We start from the raw sequence: 16,957 nt of genomic DNA on the forward strand, positions 1-16,957 counted from the left end.
CAGGGATCAGCCTGGTTCAAGTCCTGGTCGCAAGGAAGTATCTGCTTCTGTTGCCCCTAGTTAAGCAGTTTCATAGAAGACAAGGCTCCAGGCAGCAAAGAGCAGTAACTTCCTTCCGCTTCCATGGAACTGATGGAGTGCACTCACGGAACCCATTACCCGCTGAGGTTGAATTCTTGGTGGCCTCCACCTTCCAGACCCAGAGTGCATCAGTTCGGCAGCTTCGGCTTCATGTTTTTTAAAAGTTTATTTGGACTGAGATACAACTGACACACGGCATGGTGTAAGTTTAAGGTGTACGATGTGTTGATCTTTTCAGCTTCACGTTTTGGTACCATTTCTGCACATGTTTGCCATCTGCCGATGTTTATGATCGTTTGATCAATTTTATATTTTACCTATAATTGCTATGGAGTATAAAAGACCTCAAACCATGAATTGGGAAGGTCATCTTGCTCAGAAGTTTAGATATGAACGTGTGTGTGTTTAACAAAAGGGGAGAATCTTGAACATGTTTATAAGCTTGAGGAAAAGAGGCAACAGAGAGGAAGACCCCGAACACACATGCAGGAGAGAGAAAGCAGAGGTGCTGGTTTGACCTAAGTTGCAGAGATAAATGGATGAATGGATGAGAGGGTCCCCTTCTGAAATAGGCTCATAGAGAATGACATGGGTTTATGCACAGCGAGACTGCCTGGGATCTAGGATTTCTCACTTGTCTGTGAAATTTAAATCAGGGCAATTTTCTGGGAGTGAGGGGAAGAGGAAGCTTGAAGAACAAAGATAGGGTTTGTGGAACCGGCATCAAATTTAAGCAGCACGCCACAGCCTCTTCATCTAGGAAATCTGGGGATGAAACTGAATAATTGCTCATGTCTTGAAGCAACTCTGAAATTCATTGATTCTCCATCAGGGCCCATTTGTCAATGGCCTCCCATTTCCTGATTATTCATCGCCTCTTCACAGTTTAATCTCTGAAATACATTTTGTTACATCATTGCTTCCGCATGAAAATAATGAAACCAATCCAATACCTTTTTATAGGTTTTAAAAATTGTACTATATTGAAAGAATTTTTATTTATTGAGGCAAGTTTCATTCAATACCATCCATGAACATAGAAAGATGTACGTTTTCACAGTTCTTACAGATTTCAATTCAATCCCAGAAATGTTTTTAAACTATCCAACTGAGAACTCAGGAGAAAATATCAAATCTCTGGATTGAATTAAAGGCACTGAAATGGCTCATAGGACTTGCCTCATCATAAAACATGCAGTGTTTACTCAAGTACTCAGAGTTATTTAAGCATACTTCAAGCCTCATAATTTAAAATCTAGTTTGAAATAGCTGAGATATTGCAGACAGTCATTTTGCTATTGCAAGCGGAAATACTATACATAAATACAACTCAACGTAAGCAGACACCTGACAATTCATCGGGGGATACGTCTACAAAGGGTCAAAAACGGCTGGCTGGCTGTTGGTTTCCAATAGACTTTCTGCACTAGTTGATTTTTGTGTAATTAACGTTGTTATCTGCTTGGGTAAGACAAAAATTAAAATCACAAGGTGTGAATATAATCCCAAAAGTATATATAAGCCATTGGTTTCAATGGTTTTAAGTACCAAACATTTGTCAAGTACGTTAATCATGATTTTTTCCTCTTTTCTAGTGGAACCCCTAATCAAAACTAAAATAATTAGAAAGTACTCAGCAAGAGGAAGGAAGTGAAGCAGGGTTACCAGATCTCTGCTTTTTGTTACAGTAGCACCTTTTTGTGTGTGTGATAATTAACCCAATACTATTAGCAATTTCACTCCTAGATAACAAATCATTCTCTGATGTCCTGGCCACCACAAGCCAGTTTCGAAGATGTGAGACTTAAAGTCTTTGTAACAAGATTTTACTCTTATTTGAATGTACACTGTTTTCTGCACTACAATAGGAAGGGTAGCCATTTCTCCTCTTGTTAACCCCCAAGTTCACATGGCACTCTCCCATGAGGAAGCATGAGCATCTCCACAGCTCGGGCTTGGTCAGTAACCTGGGCCAAGGGTGACTGAAATGGCAGGCAAGATGTTCGGAAAAGTATGGCAGCTGGGTTTGTAGGAGGAACTTGGAAGAGTCCACGTTGTGGGGAAATCAAAGGCCTCGTGGACGCCTACTAAGTTAAATTCTAAATCTCTGTCCCCTCTCCTCCTCAAAAATATCTAGTCAAGGAACATACTCAAAGAGTAAACAAAGGCATGATTGGGGGATATCAAGGAGCCACAGTGCAAAGATCAGTGGGAGGGCCACCGTGGGCACAGAGCCAAGTTTAAGAGTGGGAAGACTGGCACATAAGATGAGGGAGAGGTTGGTACAATGAGGTACCACGTCACATCCATGTGGATGGCTACAGTCAAAAAGACTGACAATACACCAAGTGTTGTTGGGGAGGTGGAGCAGTAGGAACCCTCTTACACTGTTGATAGGATTCAGCAGTTCTTTAAAAAGTTAAACATAAATTTACCATATGACCAACCCATCGCACTCCTAGGTCGTTCCCAAGAGACAGAAAGTAGATGACTGGCCACCTGGGGCTGGGATGGAAACGAGGGTTAACTGTAAAAGGGGGCACAAGGGATCTTACGTAGATGATGGCTGCTCAACTCAGTAAGTTGCTAAAAATTATCAAATGACTTAAAACAGGTGCATGGGTAACTTTTATGGTATGTAGATTGTGTATCGCTATAATTATTTAAAACCAAAAAGAGGAAGGACTGGAAGCTCGAAGGCCAGGCTACTTGTACCAGTTCAGGAGGCAGTGGGAAACACCAGAGAGCCGAGTATTAGTAAGCATCCATTCCGCGGGTTTGCTCTTTTGTTCTTGCTCTCGCCGTGGTCCATGCCACCCCCTCTGCTTGGCGCCCTCCCTCCCTGTCCAGTGGAACCCTTCTTGGCCAGATGTTACCTGCTCAGGGAAAAGAGGCTCCCCCACAGCTCCCACCCCTGCCTGGGTCCCGTCCCTAGGTCGCATGGATTCACAGCACCCCATTTTTCTCCTTCCCAGCACCTACCACCACTGACACTAATGAATCATTTGTGTCCTTACTTGCTTACTTGTGTTGGTCTTCCTCACCGGGTTGTAAGGGCAGCAGTGATAATGGGTCTTATTTATATAGCAATGGTAAGAGCTACATACAAAGGTATTAAATAAGTGGAAAAAAATGATTCATTGCACGCTATAGAAAATCTAACCCAGAGATTGTTCACTTGTTCAAACTACCTCACTATAAGTGTCTTCCTCCGGGTGTCCTCTCTGCAAGTCCAAAGCCAGTGCCGCTTGTTCGATCAAGCTATGATGTGCCTAAGTTAGACGATATCATTTAGGAACACATTGCATTTCCCTTACGAGAATGTGATCTCTTTGAGGGTAGAACATGTCTGCTTCATCCTTTTTACATAATAAGCACTTAGCACATATCTGATGAGGAAATTTACGAGTAATAACTACACACATGCCTTTGACAAATAGCGATTCGGCCTAGGCTTGTGTGGTCTGTTTAATGTTTTGTATAGAGTAGTGCTTCTCAAAACAATGTGTGCATGAATCACCGGGCCCTCTGGTTAGAATGCAGATTCTGATGCAGGAGGTTTGGGGTGAAACCTAGGAGGCTTTTTTAATGTTTGTTTATTTTTGAGAGAGAGCACACACATGAGCGGGGGAGGGGCAGAGAGAGAGGGAGACAGGATCCAAAGCAGGAAGGAGGCTCTGCGCTGAATGTGGAGAGCCTCATGTGGGGCTCAAGTTCACAACCCATGAGATCATGACCTGAGCCGAAGTCAGACGCTTAACTGACTGAGCCACCCACGCGCCCCTAGGATGCTGCATTTCTAACAAGCTCCGGGGTGATGGCGATACTGTTGGTTGGCTGACCACACTTGGAGAAGTAAGGGTTGGGAACAGAGGTTCTCAACCTCGGCTTCGCCTTGAACCTACCTGGGAAGAAGCTTCAAAGAAATACTGATGCTTTGGGATCCCATCCTCAGAGATTCTCATTTTATGGGTCTGAGCCGCAGCTTTGCCATCAGGAATTTTTTTAAAGAAAACTTCCTGAGTGTTTGCTAGTCTTAGGGGAAGCTGGGTGGGAGTACCTAGGAACTCTCTTTACTATCGTTGAAACTTTTCTGTAAATCTCCGAGTAGTTCAAAATAAAATTTATTTTAAAAATCTTCCCAAGTGATTTTAATGAGAACCACTCATTTGGAGGATGGTGCATGCTGGTTTAAGTCCAAGGACTCTGGTTAGTGCCTGAGGTAAGTAAGTACAAGTCCATGCAGTAGGGAATAAATGGTAGATGCACGCTGAGAAATAATCCTACTCTTTAAGCTCTTCTGGGTTACACCTTGGACTCAAAGTATTTGCGTAAGTATCTTGATTAACTCGATTTCCAAAGCCTTTCTTAAGTCATCTGACTGACTACCAGCCCCCAACCTGTATGACTTTTTCAAGATTGAAGACCAATGATAACCCTTTCCAGACAAAAGAGCGTGTAGTCAGCTGCCTTTCCTGCCTGAGACCATCCTAAATGACATAGTAAATTGCTTCTCAAATTCCCAAGGACTCAAAACAACCCATTTCTCAAAACAGAATAAAAAATAATAGGTAGTGCTTTAACTTACTGGAATTCAACAGGGAGGTGTACATTGCAATCTTTTCACAAGGTGGTCCATAAAAGTATTTGAAAGAAAATATCAATGAGGAGTATAAACATGGATGCCTACGTAGGAGGAATATGGCTTGGGGTCCACAGCCAGGCTCGGATCCTGGCTCCGAGCTCCCAGACGTTCAGTGAGGAATTTCGGAGTGGAGCCCTTGACTGCTTGCCTCAAAGAGCCATGAAAAGCTTTTCTTAGGCCATCCAGTCCCATGCTATTAAGAATCCTGTTCTAGATATGGAAACAGACCAGCTCTGCAAAATTCCTCTCTGGACCTCTTGACAGCGTTGAGTCTACGATTCCCAGCCTTTTAAAAACTGTTGATGCTATTTTGTCCACCATGTTGGCAATGTGTTCAGGAAGTGTGGTAATAAGGAGGTGGAGTGAATAGGATTTATATCTTGGGAAAATCCAGAAGCTTCTGGGTGAGCTATGCAGAGACCACATTTCACAAGACTTTGCTTAGGGATTTACAAGTGTTGCCTGGGGCCACAGTAATAGAACTGGAGTTCAGAGGCATCACAGCAGTCAGCACCTTCCCTCTGCAGTAGGTTTGGGGAAGTGGGTCAGGTTGCAATGCAAATAATTCTGTGCTCCCTCCACCTCTTAGGAACTTCTGTTTCGCTGCGAGAGCATTTTGCATTTCATCTCTAACGAAATGTTTAAGGCTTAGCCAAAACCCCCAGAATTTTCCTGGTTTGGGTTCTGTGTTGCACAGTCATATTCCCAGCTGTCCTCCACAAATATTGTTTCCCCTGCCCCCTCAATCCCTGTTCTCGCTCTCTCATGTGTCAAGGAATCTACCCAGGCCATGTTAGACTGCTGAGTCCAAATGAAGTTTTCCGACTCTGCTTCCCGTAGCTCCCAAGTGAAAATAACATCCCCCGACAGGAAGCTTTGCCTGACATCATAGACCACAGCTAACTGGAGAGGGGACCACATGGATGTGAATTGTTTGAGACCGGTTTTGAATGGGAGAGCACTCTGGAAAACGTGTTGGCCATTTCTGACAAAGTTCAACATACACTCACCATATGATTGAGCAGTCACACTCCTGGGAATTTGCTCTTGATAAAGGAGGACTTAGGGTTCACATACAACTCTTTACACTAATGTTTATAATAGCTTTCTTCATAGCAGTCCCCAAGCTAGAGGGGCGCCTGGGTGGCTCAGTCGGTTGAATGTCCGATTTCAGGTCAGGTTGTGATCTCATGGTTGGTGAGTTCGAGCCCCGTGTCGGCTCTGTGCTGACAGCTCAGAGCCTGGAGCCTGTTTCAGATTCTGTGTCTCCCTCTCTCTCTCTGTTCCTCCCCCACTGGTGCTCTGTCTCTGTCTCTCAAAAATAAATATTTTTAAAAGTTAAAAAAAAAAAAGAATCCCCAAACTGGAAAGAACCCATAAGTCTTTCAATGGGTGAGTGGTTAAACAAATGGTTCCATCCATCCTGTGAAATACCACTTAGCAAGAAAACACAATGATCTGGTCCTTGCAGCACCTTGGATGGATCTGTAGGGCATCAGCAGTGGAAGAAGCCAATCTCAGAAGGTTAGTTACTGGAGGACTCCATTTATGATGTTCTCAAAAAACCAAAATGATAGTCATGGAGAAAAGATCAGAGGTTGGGGGGAGGGTATGACTATAAAAGGATAGGCTAAATGAATGTTTCCCTATCCCGAGTATGGTGGTGGTTACACAAATCTATACATGTGTTAAAATTCATAGAACAGCACACCAAAAGGGAAAAATACTTCAAAAAATAAAGTAGGCTGCCTTTGAATCAAGGCACTGCTCCTTTTTAGCTATTTGACTGAGGGTCAGTTATTCCTTCTCTAAGGCTTGGCTTCCTCGTTTATAGATGGCAAGGCTAATCGTGCTCAACTCAGAGAGCTGATGTGGAGATCACACGAGGTCATATGTGGGAAAGGGTCAGGCATGGAGTCAGCACTCAGTAAAGTTAACTTCTTTTCTTTCTTTTCTCAGGGGTGGGGCATCAGGTCCTGTGCTGCAGTGCAGGGGTCTGTGTTTTATGGCTTTGGTTTCCCTGAGTAACCAGAGAGGGGAGTTTGAAAAGAACAAGACGGGGAAACTTCAATCATAGTAAATAAAAATTTAAAAGAGAAAAACCTTCCCAGGGTAAATCAAGGACAAACTTCTCCTCCTCCTCCTCCTCCTCCTCCTCCTCCTCCTCCTCCTCCTCCTCCCCCTCCCCCTCCCCCTCCCCCTCCCCCTTCCTCTCCTTCTTCTCCTTCTCCTTCTTCTTCCTAACACTTCTTGAAGGTATTTTCAGATGAAAGGCCAATTTCAAAGTAATCTGTTCAGGCTTTACATATGTCTTTATAGACAGATGAGAAACAACCCACTTCTTAACCCTTTGCATTCTGTTATGATGGTCTGGCCTTACCCGGAACAGATGGTACCTACTAGAATAGGGCGCATCAACTGAGGGCAGGGAGGAGAATGCATGCTTGCTAGTAATTACTGCTGGGGTTTCTCAGAGGGAGCCAGCCAAGGGCCTGGTCCTGCTTCTCTGAAATCGAGGAACCTGGCCATCTGGGGGCCTCATGCTCCTGGTGGCTCTCTCGCTTACACAGTTCTGTATTGAAATGCATACATATGAGAAACCTAGGGTGTTTAATTAAACTTGACTAAGGAAAGGAATTGCAAATGCAAGGAAATCGTGTGTGCGTGTGCGCTCACATGCACGCACATGCGCGCATGCATTTCTGTGTGTGTACATAGCCATTTGGGTATTTTAAGGGGATACTGGAGGGCTAAGATGCCTGGGACCTCCACATCCTCCAATTTGATGACTACTGTTGGTGGTTTTCTCCCCAGCCAAATGGTTTAGCATTTGGGGAGATGTTTATGCCCCCTTCATATGTTTTAAATCCACGCTCTAATCAAATGCCTCTGCTCCCATCTGATACATCTGTGATGAGGAAACGTGAGGCAGATGCATGTGGGATGGGCTTAGATGGCAAAGCCCAAAGGGTGCTCTGAATAATCCCAAGAGTATATATTCCTGTTATAGTTTCTTTATCACTGATCTCAAAGCTCAAGGGCCCAGTGCATGAGGAAACAACTCAAAGCCTTCATGGTAATTAGGTCATTGGCTAAAAACAATTGCACAGCTGCCCCCCAAAAGGGGGGAATACCTTTCTAAGTCCTATTGGTATTGGGCCATGAGACTTACTTTGGCCAATGGGATATTACAAGACATGACACAGAGTACTGAAATGTACTCAGGAGGGCACACTGCTACATTTCTGCCATTACAACTACCTGCTTCTGCTAACCCGCTGATCCAAGGATGAGAGGCATGTGGGGCAGACCCATATTCAACCGATGGCTTGAGCCTTGATTGTGACTCCCAGCTGACCCACAGCAACATGAGTGAGAAGAGGTTACTGACATTTGAAGCCAGTAATTCGGTCTGTTACACAGAGCGAAATTTGGTCTGTTACACAGCATTATGGCAGTGACAGTTAACTGCTAGAGCCCTATTTCAGCCTAAGTGTGACACAATGCATCGGACGGGCACAAGATCTTTATGCAAAACCTCGTGTCCTTTTGGCCAGGCGGCCCCACTGTACTGCTGGCAGTCAGCCCAGTATGCCCCCTTTTCCTTTCTTCCAAAGATGCAGCGGTCCCATATCAACATTCCATGGCTCTCCTTCTCTTCCTCGCCAATATCCTCTGCACTAAGATGCCCAAGGATCCCCAGTCTTGTGGTGATGTTGTAATTGTGAACCAAGCACACCATGGCAAAGGCTGCTTTTACTTTTTCATCCCACTCTGTTCTTTTTGAGGAGATCTTAATTTAGAAAGAATTCAGGGCATTCATTCAGTCAAAATTACACCCTTCTTAACTCTCTCCAGAATGGAACCATAAGCAACAACAAAATATTCGCCCTGGCAATATTCCACAAATGTCATGATCTCTCTCCAGAATCAACTTTGGCCAAACCTAGATTTCAGGAAAGCAGTACTTTTCTCCAACACGTGACTGTTATAGTTATTTAGGTAACAACGAATGACCAAAAAAAAATGACTCATGAAAATTTACATTATTAAAGCTCCAGGTGTTAAAATGATCCTTCCCACAGGCCAAAATGAACCTCTTGGCTGTTGGTAAGACATGAAAATAACTAAGACGTCTTTATTTTATAAAAATGTCATTTCCACTCATGTGCCTGGCACGTGGTAGACATTCCACAAATATCTACTGAGCTGCATGGATAGCCTTCCTTTTTCCAGGGAAAAGGAGCCTACTCCTGAACAGCAGAAATAAACTTAAGGGTCTTCCTTCCCCGATTCTACCCCAGTATCCAACCATGGTTGTCTCCCACCTCACAGATAAGTTCAGAAACATTGAGAAGCAATCACAGGTATGTTAGTCATTAATACCCTTCGCCAAATATTTCCAGCTTTCTATCTGCCGAGCACATGGAAGGATGGCATCTCCTGCTCCCCTGTGGTTGGATGGAACAGTGGGTCAGGGGGCTGTGACCAGAAGCGGTAACAGGTCACTTCCTGGCCAGAGCATTTAATTGCCAGGACAAGACTCTCCGGGGCTCTCTGGCCCTGTCTCAGTGATTAATGACATTCAAGATGTGGATGCTCAGCCAGCTTCATCCCGAAGTGGAGCTGACCCTGAACTAGCTGGGACGGCCGTGTGGTATGAGCCATAAGTAAGTCTCAGTTGTTTATGAGCCACCAAAATCTGGGGGTTGCTTGTTACTGCGGCACAGCATGGCCTAGGCTGACTGAAAAGTATCTGACCGGAGTACTTTGCCATAATCTAGCACGTGTTCACAAACCACAAATCACCAGATGAAAACACAGACAGCACTTCTCAGGGATCTCAAAGATGAAAGAAATCATCACGGCGTCCATGTTTTACCCATGTGGCCCCACACTGCTTTGCCCATCTCCCTTTCTGTGACCAGCAGGCTAGAATATGGGCGGAGGTGACATCTTCTATAACTGGCTCCTAGGAGTGAGCACCTTATAGAAGGGCTTGTGGCTAAAAGGACACTGCAGGATTCTTTCCTAGCAACACGTGAACCCTCTCTCACCCCGAGGAAAACAGCACAGGGTGAATATGCTGTCTTATCAAAAATGCTTCAGGGGACGCCTGGCTGGCTCAATCAGTAGAGCTCGTGACTTTTTTTTTAAGTTTACTTTTTATTTGAGAGAGCGCGAGCAAGCACGAGCAGGGGAGGGGCAGAGAGAGAGGGAGAGAGACAGAATCCCAAGCAGGCTCTACACTGACACTGGGCTCAAACCCACGAACGGTGAGATCATGACCTGAAGTTGGACGCTTAACCAACCGAGCCACCCCGGCTCCCCAGCATGCAACCTTTTTTTAAAGTTTACTTATTTATTTTGAGAGGGAGAGAGACAGAGCAAGCGAGTGAACAGGAGAGGGACAGAGAGAGGAAGACAGAGAATCCCAAGGAGGCTCTGAGCTATCAGTGCAGAGCCCGACATGGGGCTCAATCTCACAAACCGCAAGATCATGACCTGAACCAAGATCAAGACTCGGACGCTCAACTAACTGAGCCACCCAGGCACTCCTGGCAACTCTTAATCTCAGGGTCGTGAGTTTAAGCCCCATGTTGGGCATAGAGACTACCAAAAACAAACAAACAAACAAACAAAAACGCTTCAGATTGTAAAAAACTGAAATCAGACAAGCCACAGTGAGAGCAGATGTTGGAGACTGCTTCATGTGACAATTTATAACCTGGGTATCTCAAGATCCTACAGGCCTTGTCCATCAGTCAGTCCATACTTTTTCTGGTATCTACTCTATTACAGGCTTTGTGCTAGGTGACTGGGACACTGAAGTAGACCACGCAAAGTTCCTGTTCTCAGGGCGCCCTGCAGGCAGGACTGGAGAGGCCGGTGAGCTGCTGCCTCCTGCTGGCCGCCCTGTGCTCTGCGTCCAAGTGGCTGCCATAGTGGGAGAGGGACTCTAGCTGGGCTTGGAGCAGCAGTGCGGGGCCAACACCAGGGAGCGCAAGCAACTCCTTAAGACAAAACAAAACAAAACAAAACAAAAGGAAGAGAGAAAGAAAAAAAGAAAAGTTCTTGTTCTCAAAAAGCTTTCCTTCTAGTGGAAGATGACAAAGTAATAAACGTACATGCAAACAAACGAAAAATGTCAGGTACCGGGCCGCCTGGGGGGCTCAGTCGGTTAAGTGTCCGACGCTTGGTTTCGGCTCAGGTCGTGATCTCACGGTTCATGAGATCGAGCCAGACATCGGGCTCAGTGTTGACGGCACGGGGCCTGCTTGGGATTCTCTCTCTGCCCCTCCCTGCTTGTACTGTCTCTCTCTCTCTCTCAAAATAAACAGTCCGAAAAAAATGTCAGGTACCAACACAGACTATGCAGACAATAAAATCATGTAATGATACAGATCAGGGTTGACAGACTATGACCTGTGGGCCAAATCCAGCCTGTACCCTGTTTTACTATAGCCCGTGAACTAAGAATTCTTTTTTACAATTTTAAATGGTTGAAACGAATGAAAAGATGATTTCATGATGTATGGAAATGATCTACAATTCAAATTTCAGTGTCCACAAAATTTTATTGGAACACAGCCACACCCTCTATGATCCGCCCCGGCTACTTCTCCAACCTCAACAACACCTGTGGCTGTGGCCCCCACTCCCCCTACTGTAGCCACACTGGTCCCCTGGCTGATACCCAAACACCCAAGCCACCTCCCTGTCCTCCCCCATGGTCAGTGCCCAATGGTTGCCTTTGCCTGCCTGACTTCCTTCAGGGGTCTGCACAAGTGACATCGAATCAGAGAAGTCTCCCCCGCCCATCACTCTGTCTCTCCTCCTGCTTGATCTTCTCCACGGCACTACCCCTGACATGTTAGAGATTTGCTATTGCCTGCCTCTCCCCGCCACGCTTGGAACAGAAGTTCACAAGAGTCAAAACACGGTCTTCTTTCCTGTTGCATTTCCAGCACTGAGATCAGTGCCCAGATGTAGTAGGCTCGCCACAATGAAGTAAAAGAATTGTCAAACACAGTTACATTGCAACGGGAGGCAAGGGAGATCCTTTACCAACTGGGACATTACAAACCGCTCAAAGCTTTCCTGATGCGGGGGAGGCCTCAAGGTGTCTTGTTTATCATGTCCTAGTATCTTGGTAGAGATTATACGAACTAGTGGCAAGAGAGAGAAAAAACTGGACTAACCATAGAAGCCACAAAAGAAATGTCTCGTTTCATCTCCTCTCAGTCACATCCAAGTGGTAGGAAGAGTTATGCTTAAAAATGTCCTCAGAAACAGGGGCACCTGGGTGGCTCAGTCAGTTGAGTGTCTGGCTTTGGCTCAGGTCATGATCTCACCGTTCGTGGGTTCAAGCCCCTCGTTGGGCTCTGTGCTGACAGCTCAGTGCCTGGAGCCTGCTTCAGATTCTGTGTCCCCCTCTCTCTCTGCCCTACCCCTGCTTGTGCTCTCTGTCTTTCAAAGATGAATAAACATTAAAAAAAATTTTTTTTAATGTCCTCAGAAACAAGGTCACTGTCATTTGTGTCCCTACTTCTCTAGGACCTCCAGCCAATGTGCCTGGCAGCTCGGGATCTTATTATGTCAAGCTCTATATGGAAGCATTCATGCGTCCAAATACTGTATTTTCGTCCCACAAAATGTCTTTATCAGCTGGTTCCTAAAAGGGGTTCCATAATGGAACTTGTTCAACATTCACCATTACTGTTATTTTTTTTCTTAGGGTCCTATAGTAAAGGTTTATCCACAAGTCCAAATTGGGATTTTTATTTATTTATTACTTAATTAAAAAATTGTTTTTAATGTTTGTTTTTGAGAGAGACAGAGACAGAATGCGAGTGGGTTAGGGGCAGAGAGAGAGGGAGACACAGAATCCGAAGCGGGCCCCAGGCTCTGAGCCGTCAGCACAGAGCCCAACACAGGGCTCAAACTCGTGAAATGCGAGATCATGACCTGAGCCGAAGTCAGACACTTGACTTACTGAGCCACCCAGGCACCCCCCGTACTGAATTTTAATTTAAATAAGAAGAGCATTAACATTAAGAAATATATTCTTCTTAGATTTTCTCTGAAGAAAAAGGGGGTAAAGGAAAAGTCTAATAACCAACATGATACACCTCCTTATCCCTCACATTACCCAGTCACATCTATGCCAAAACTTGTTTACTCTAGGCGTGGCTTTCCTTCACATCAGAAACATTTAATTTAGCGAGGGGTTGGGTGGGTTTGAGCACAATATATGTAACTTCAGTTTTTTAAGAAAAATTTTTAATGTTTATTTTTGAGAGAGAAAGAGACAGAACGTTGAGTGGGGAAGGGGCAGAGAGAGAGGGAGACACAGAATCCGAAGCAGGCTCCAGGCTCCTAGATGTCAGCACAGAGCCCAACGCAGGGCTCGAACCCACAGACCGTGAGATCATGACCTGAGCTAAAGTCGGACGCTTAACCAACTAGGCCACCCAGGTGCCCCCATACCTTCCCTTTTTACAAGAAACTCAGATCTATATGAAAAAATTGCTAATGGTGTTACATATACTGCTGCCTCTTCCATTTGCAAGGACATATCTTCTGTCACCTGCAAATTCAAACAGTTTCCTCCGCTGCCCCACTAATTAGGTTCATGTGTTACCAGTAAATTTGAACATTTTAAAACCCCACCGTCCCCGGGACACCTGAAGAATTCTTGGTGCGCAAGCTCTTTAAAAGAGCTGAACAACCTAAAGAATATGACTTCTTTCCAACAATCCCAAATCTCCTCTTGTAACTATCAAATATAGTGACGGTTCAAAGTAAAATGAAAACATTTTTAAAATCCGTGGAGTAACACTGGCGTTGGGGGCAGGGGGAGAAGCTTCCAGAGGCCCAACACATCTAAAGGACTCCTGAGTTTTATGGACTTAAAAAAGGTGATCAGCCTTGAAAAGTCTTATTTGCTTGAAACAAGTCCAATTTTCGCCATCACCTGGGCTCAGAAGCGGATTCGTTTCTACTTACCATCTGGCAGGGAAATATGGAGGGCGGGCTGCGGTCAGTGAGGTGGGGCTGAATGGCTGGGAACTCTCCTGAGTGCATTTGGAGTTCAGAAAGCTAGAAAGATTTTTTTTTTTTTCTTGGAAAGCTAGAGAGACTTTCTTGCTTTAGAAAGACATTAGTAGACTGCTACACCAGGTGGCCGCCCCTGAGCCCAGCGTTCAATCTTTGTTACAGACATACTATAGGTGTGTTTGGTCACTGTACGGACATCTGTGCTTGATACGACTGATACTAACACTTTTTTACCCAAGGACCAATTTTCCCCGGTTGGGGGCGATATCACACCTGCTGAAGATGCATGTCCTAACAACAGCTACAGAAACTCAAGCTCATGTTCGACTGTTCACAGCCAGGAATTCCTAAATCCATAATAATTTAGCACTATTTCAGTCCAAACAAATCCAAATCATTTTCAAAATAAAAAGCTGAAGAAAACAATGTAATCTACAAAATACATAAGACTGGGCGAAATACTGCTCAGTCAGTAACATTCCAGTTAATTCTTTTGTGTTACTCTCAATTCCCCAGGCTCTGAGACTTGCCTGTAGAACTAAGGATTCAATTACTGTTGAGTCTTACCCATTTCAAAAAGCATATAACCAAACGACTTCCAAGAAAATATTTTTCTAGACGGTGGCAATGGGTAATTCTAGAAAACCAGATAAAAGTCATCTGTAGAAAGTACTGTAGTTTTGCGATTTACAAATGAAATTAACTAAACTGACTAATGTTTGCTGCTCCCACCAACCTGAATAAATGACTCACACAGTTATCTGGGTCATAAAAACAAATCAGTGCTTCATTAGAAATTCACTCTGCCATCTGCATATATGAAGAGAAACTTACCCAACCAAAGAGTCCCGAAAACTCATTCATGTTCTATTACATCTCCAGAAAAAAAACCAAAAACAAAAAACAGCATTTTCAAATATGCATGGCAAGAATCTTAGTAAGCCTAAGATCCAGAATACTCATTAGCAATGCAAGATCTATCCTGTCCACTATGAGGAGCGTTCTGCGCTTTTATATTTTCTAGAAAATGAGGGGCAAAGAAAGTCCTCTGAACAAGCCAATAAAAAAAAAAGCTGCATCACATTAAAATGATGCCACCTACCTTCACCGTTCCATGTTCGTAACTGGAGCCCTGTGCCAGGTGCAGATAAGACATCATGAAAATATTCACCACGGCCCACTGTCTGTACATTTTGAAGATTTTAATATCCACTGATTACCAAGCAGTTGACATCAGGCAGCTAGAGAAAACTGTTTCAAAAGGCATTCTCCGGAAGGAAAGGAAACCCTAAGAGTTCACATGGAAAAACAAATCATCAGTTGTGATCAAAATCCAATGAAATGACTTCAATTAGTCAAGGAACATTTCTGCACAATCTTATGGGGGGAGAGAGATGAAAAAAATTTTTAATGCTCTCATGCTCCAAAAATAATCAGAAGGTGGACATGACTTCCACTGGACATGAAAAAGCACTCCAAATTCATGTCACGTCCAGCAAATTAAACAAACAAACAAACCTCTCCACCCTATGCCCCGGGTTCTAGTTGCTTTGTAAGGAGGTGGTGCAGCCACCGCTGTTAGCAGCTACAAGAAGCCTGGAACCCAATTCTGGATTCAAACTTTTTTTTTTCACAACCCTCATGGAAGGTTGCAGAAGTACGTGTCCTAAATCTGACAGATTTTGGCAGAAAATGCAGGGAAGTCTTGGCTGTAATCCTGTCGCGTCCCTACCAATAGCAGGGCAGTTTTCAAAACTGACTCAAACCCTCAGGACTGCTGTTCCTTTAACGCAGATAACCTGTAACGTGAAACCTCGGCACACAGGCGTCAATGTTGCACCACAATGCATTGTTCAGGAAGGGACCTCAGATGGTCACACATCTACTGCCAGGGACACGCAGAAAGCAATCAAATATGCTTAAAAAACTTACCTGTGCACAAAAAAAGCACATGAAAAGCCAAACATGCACAAAATGACTTTTTTTTAACAGAAGCTTAATAAGGTCAAATGAAGAACACGGATTTTTAAAGAAGCAACAATTAGGTTTATTTGCATGTACCGGGAAATACCTCACATGCATTGCTATCAAAACCGTGTTATCACTTTAGTGTGCAATTCTTTAGAAGCACTGGCTAAGTCAGCTTTGGAAACAGAATATGCTGAATGGATGGATGCCACAAGTGGCAAAATTCTAGAAAGTACTGAGATCTGCTTTTGTGCTCTTCACTAGTTTCCAATCTTTGATTTCCAGGTTTTGGCTCGTTCAAACCCATTTTTTGCATTTCTGAAATCAAGGATGGCCTGAGAAATCTCTTCATTGGTGTTCATCACAAATGGACCTAGGGGAGAAAGAGACATTCAGTAAGTTCTGGGTGACGATAATATTTTCTTCTATCACTATAAATGGTATATATTTCTAGAGTTCTTTTTTAAAAAAATTTTTAATGTTTATTTTTGAGAAAAAGAGAGTGAGAGAGTGAGCACGAGCAAGGGAAGGGCAGGGAGAGGGAGGCAGAGGGAACCCAATGTGGGTCTCGAACTCACGAACCTCGAGATCATGATCTGAGCCGAAGTCGGACACTTACCCAACTGAGCCACCTAGGCGCCCCTGTATTCCTAGAGTTCTTAATCTGAAACTGACCCAGGCATATCTAAACAGTAAAAGGTTATTTTGCAGCATCCAATCCCTGAGAACTAGAATACAAGTTTCTTGACCAGGACTGTGTACGACTATAAAGACCAAACTCCAGATACACAAATGCAATTGCATCATCCACTCACCCCTGGGTTTGGTCCTAACAAAATCATTTTTATAGTTGTTAGTTTTTCTTCTTCTTCTTTTTTTTATTGAGGTGTAACTGACAAACAACATTAGTTTCAGGTGGACAACGTAATGATTCAATATTCGTGTATGTTGTGAAATGATCACCACAGTAAGTCTAGTTAACATCCATCACCACACACGGTTATAGAATTATTTTTTCTTGTGGTAGGAACTTTGAAGCTTTATTGGAGTTGTTAGTTTTATAGCATTAGCTGATGTTAAGAATTGAACCGATCTGATGCAAGGAACTGGCAAATTTCATCATGGTTTTGGGGGTCTATGCAGTATACAAGGCTGCATACTTACATGAGGAGTTTAAGTCATCTTTGGACATTTGCAGCAACT

General features: G+C 44.0%; 2 protein-coding genes across 4 annotated transcripts in view; both read right to left on the bottom strand.

The window, feature by feature from the left end:
* VEGFD (vascular endothelial growth factor D) overlaps positions 1–15,729 on the bottom strand; it is a 35,469-nt gene extending 19,740 nt beyond the window's left edge. The window contains exons 1-2 of the mRNA XM_030304780.1: positions 15,305–15,729; positions 14,889–15,074 (exon numbers count right to left, since the gene is read on the bottom strand). Coding sequence (XP_030160640.1) covers positions 14,889–14,978 — 90 coding nt within the window. The 5' untranslated portion in view covers positions 14,979–15,074; positions 15,305–15,729. The remainder of the gene's footprint in view (positions 1–14,888; positions 15,075–15,304) is intronic.
* Positions 15,730–15,809: 80 nt separating this feature from the next.
* The window catches only part of PIR (pirin), a 90,562-nt gene continuing 89,414 nt past the window's right edge, over positions 15,810–16,957 (bottom strand). For 2 of the 3 annotated variants that reach the window (XM_030304782.1, XM_030304781.1), the window contains exon 10: positions 15,810–16,127. In XM_030304782.1, the coding sequence (XP_030160642.1) occupies positions 16,015–16,127 (113 nt within the window). In that variant the 3' untranslated portion in view covers positions 15,810–16,014. The remainder of the gene's footprint in view (positions 16,128–16,957) is intronic. The other variant, XM_030304785.1, reaches the window with a different exon arrangement.

The sequence above is a fragment of the Lynx canadensis genome, chromosome X, assembly GCF_007474595.2.
Source record: "Lynx canadensis isolate LIC74 chromosome X, mLynCan4.pri.v2, whole genome shotgun sequence".
NCBI classification, from domain to species: Eukaryota; Metazoa; Chordata; class Mammalia; order Carnivora; family Felidae; genus Lynx; species Lynx canadensis.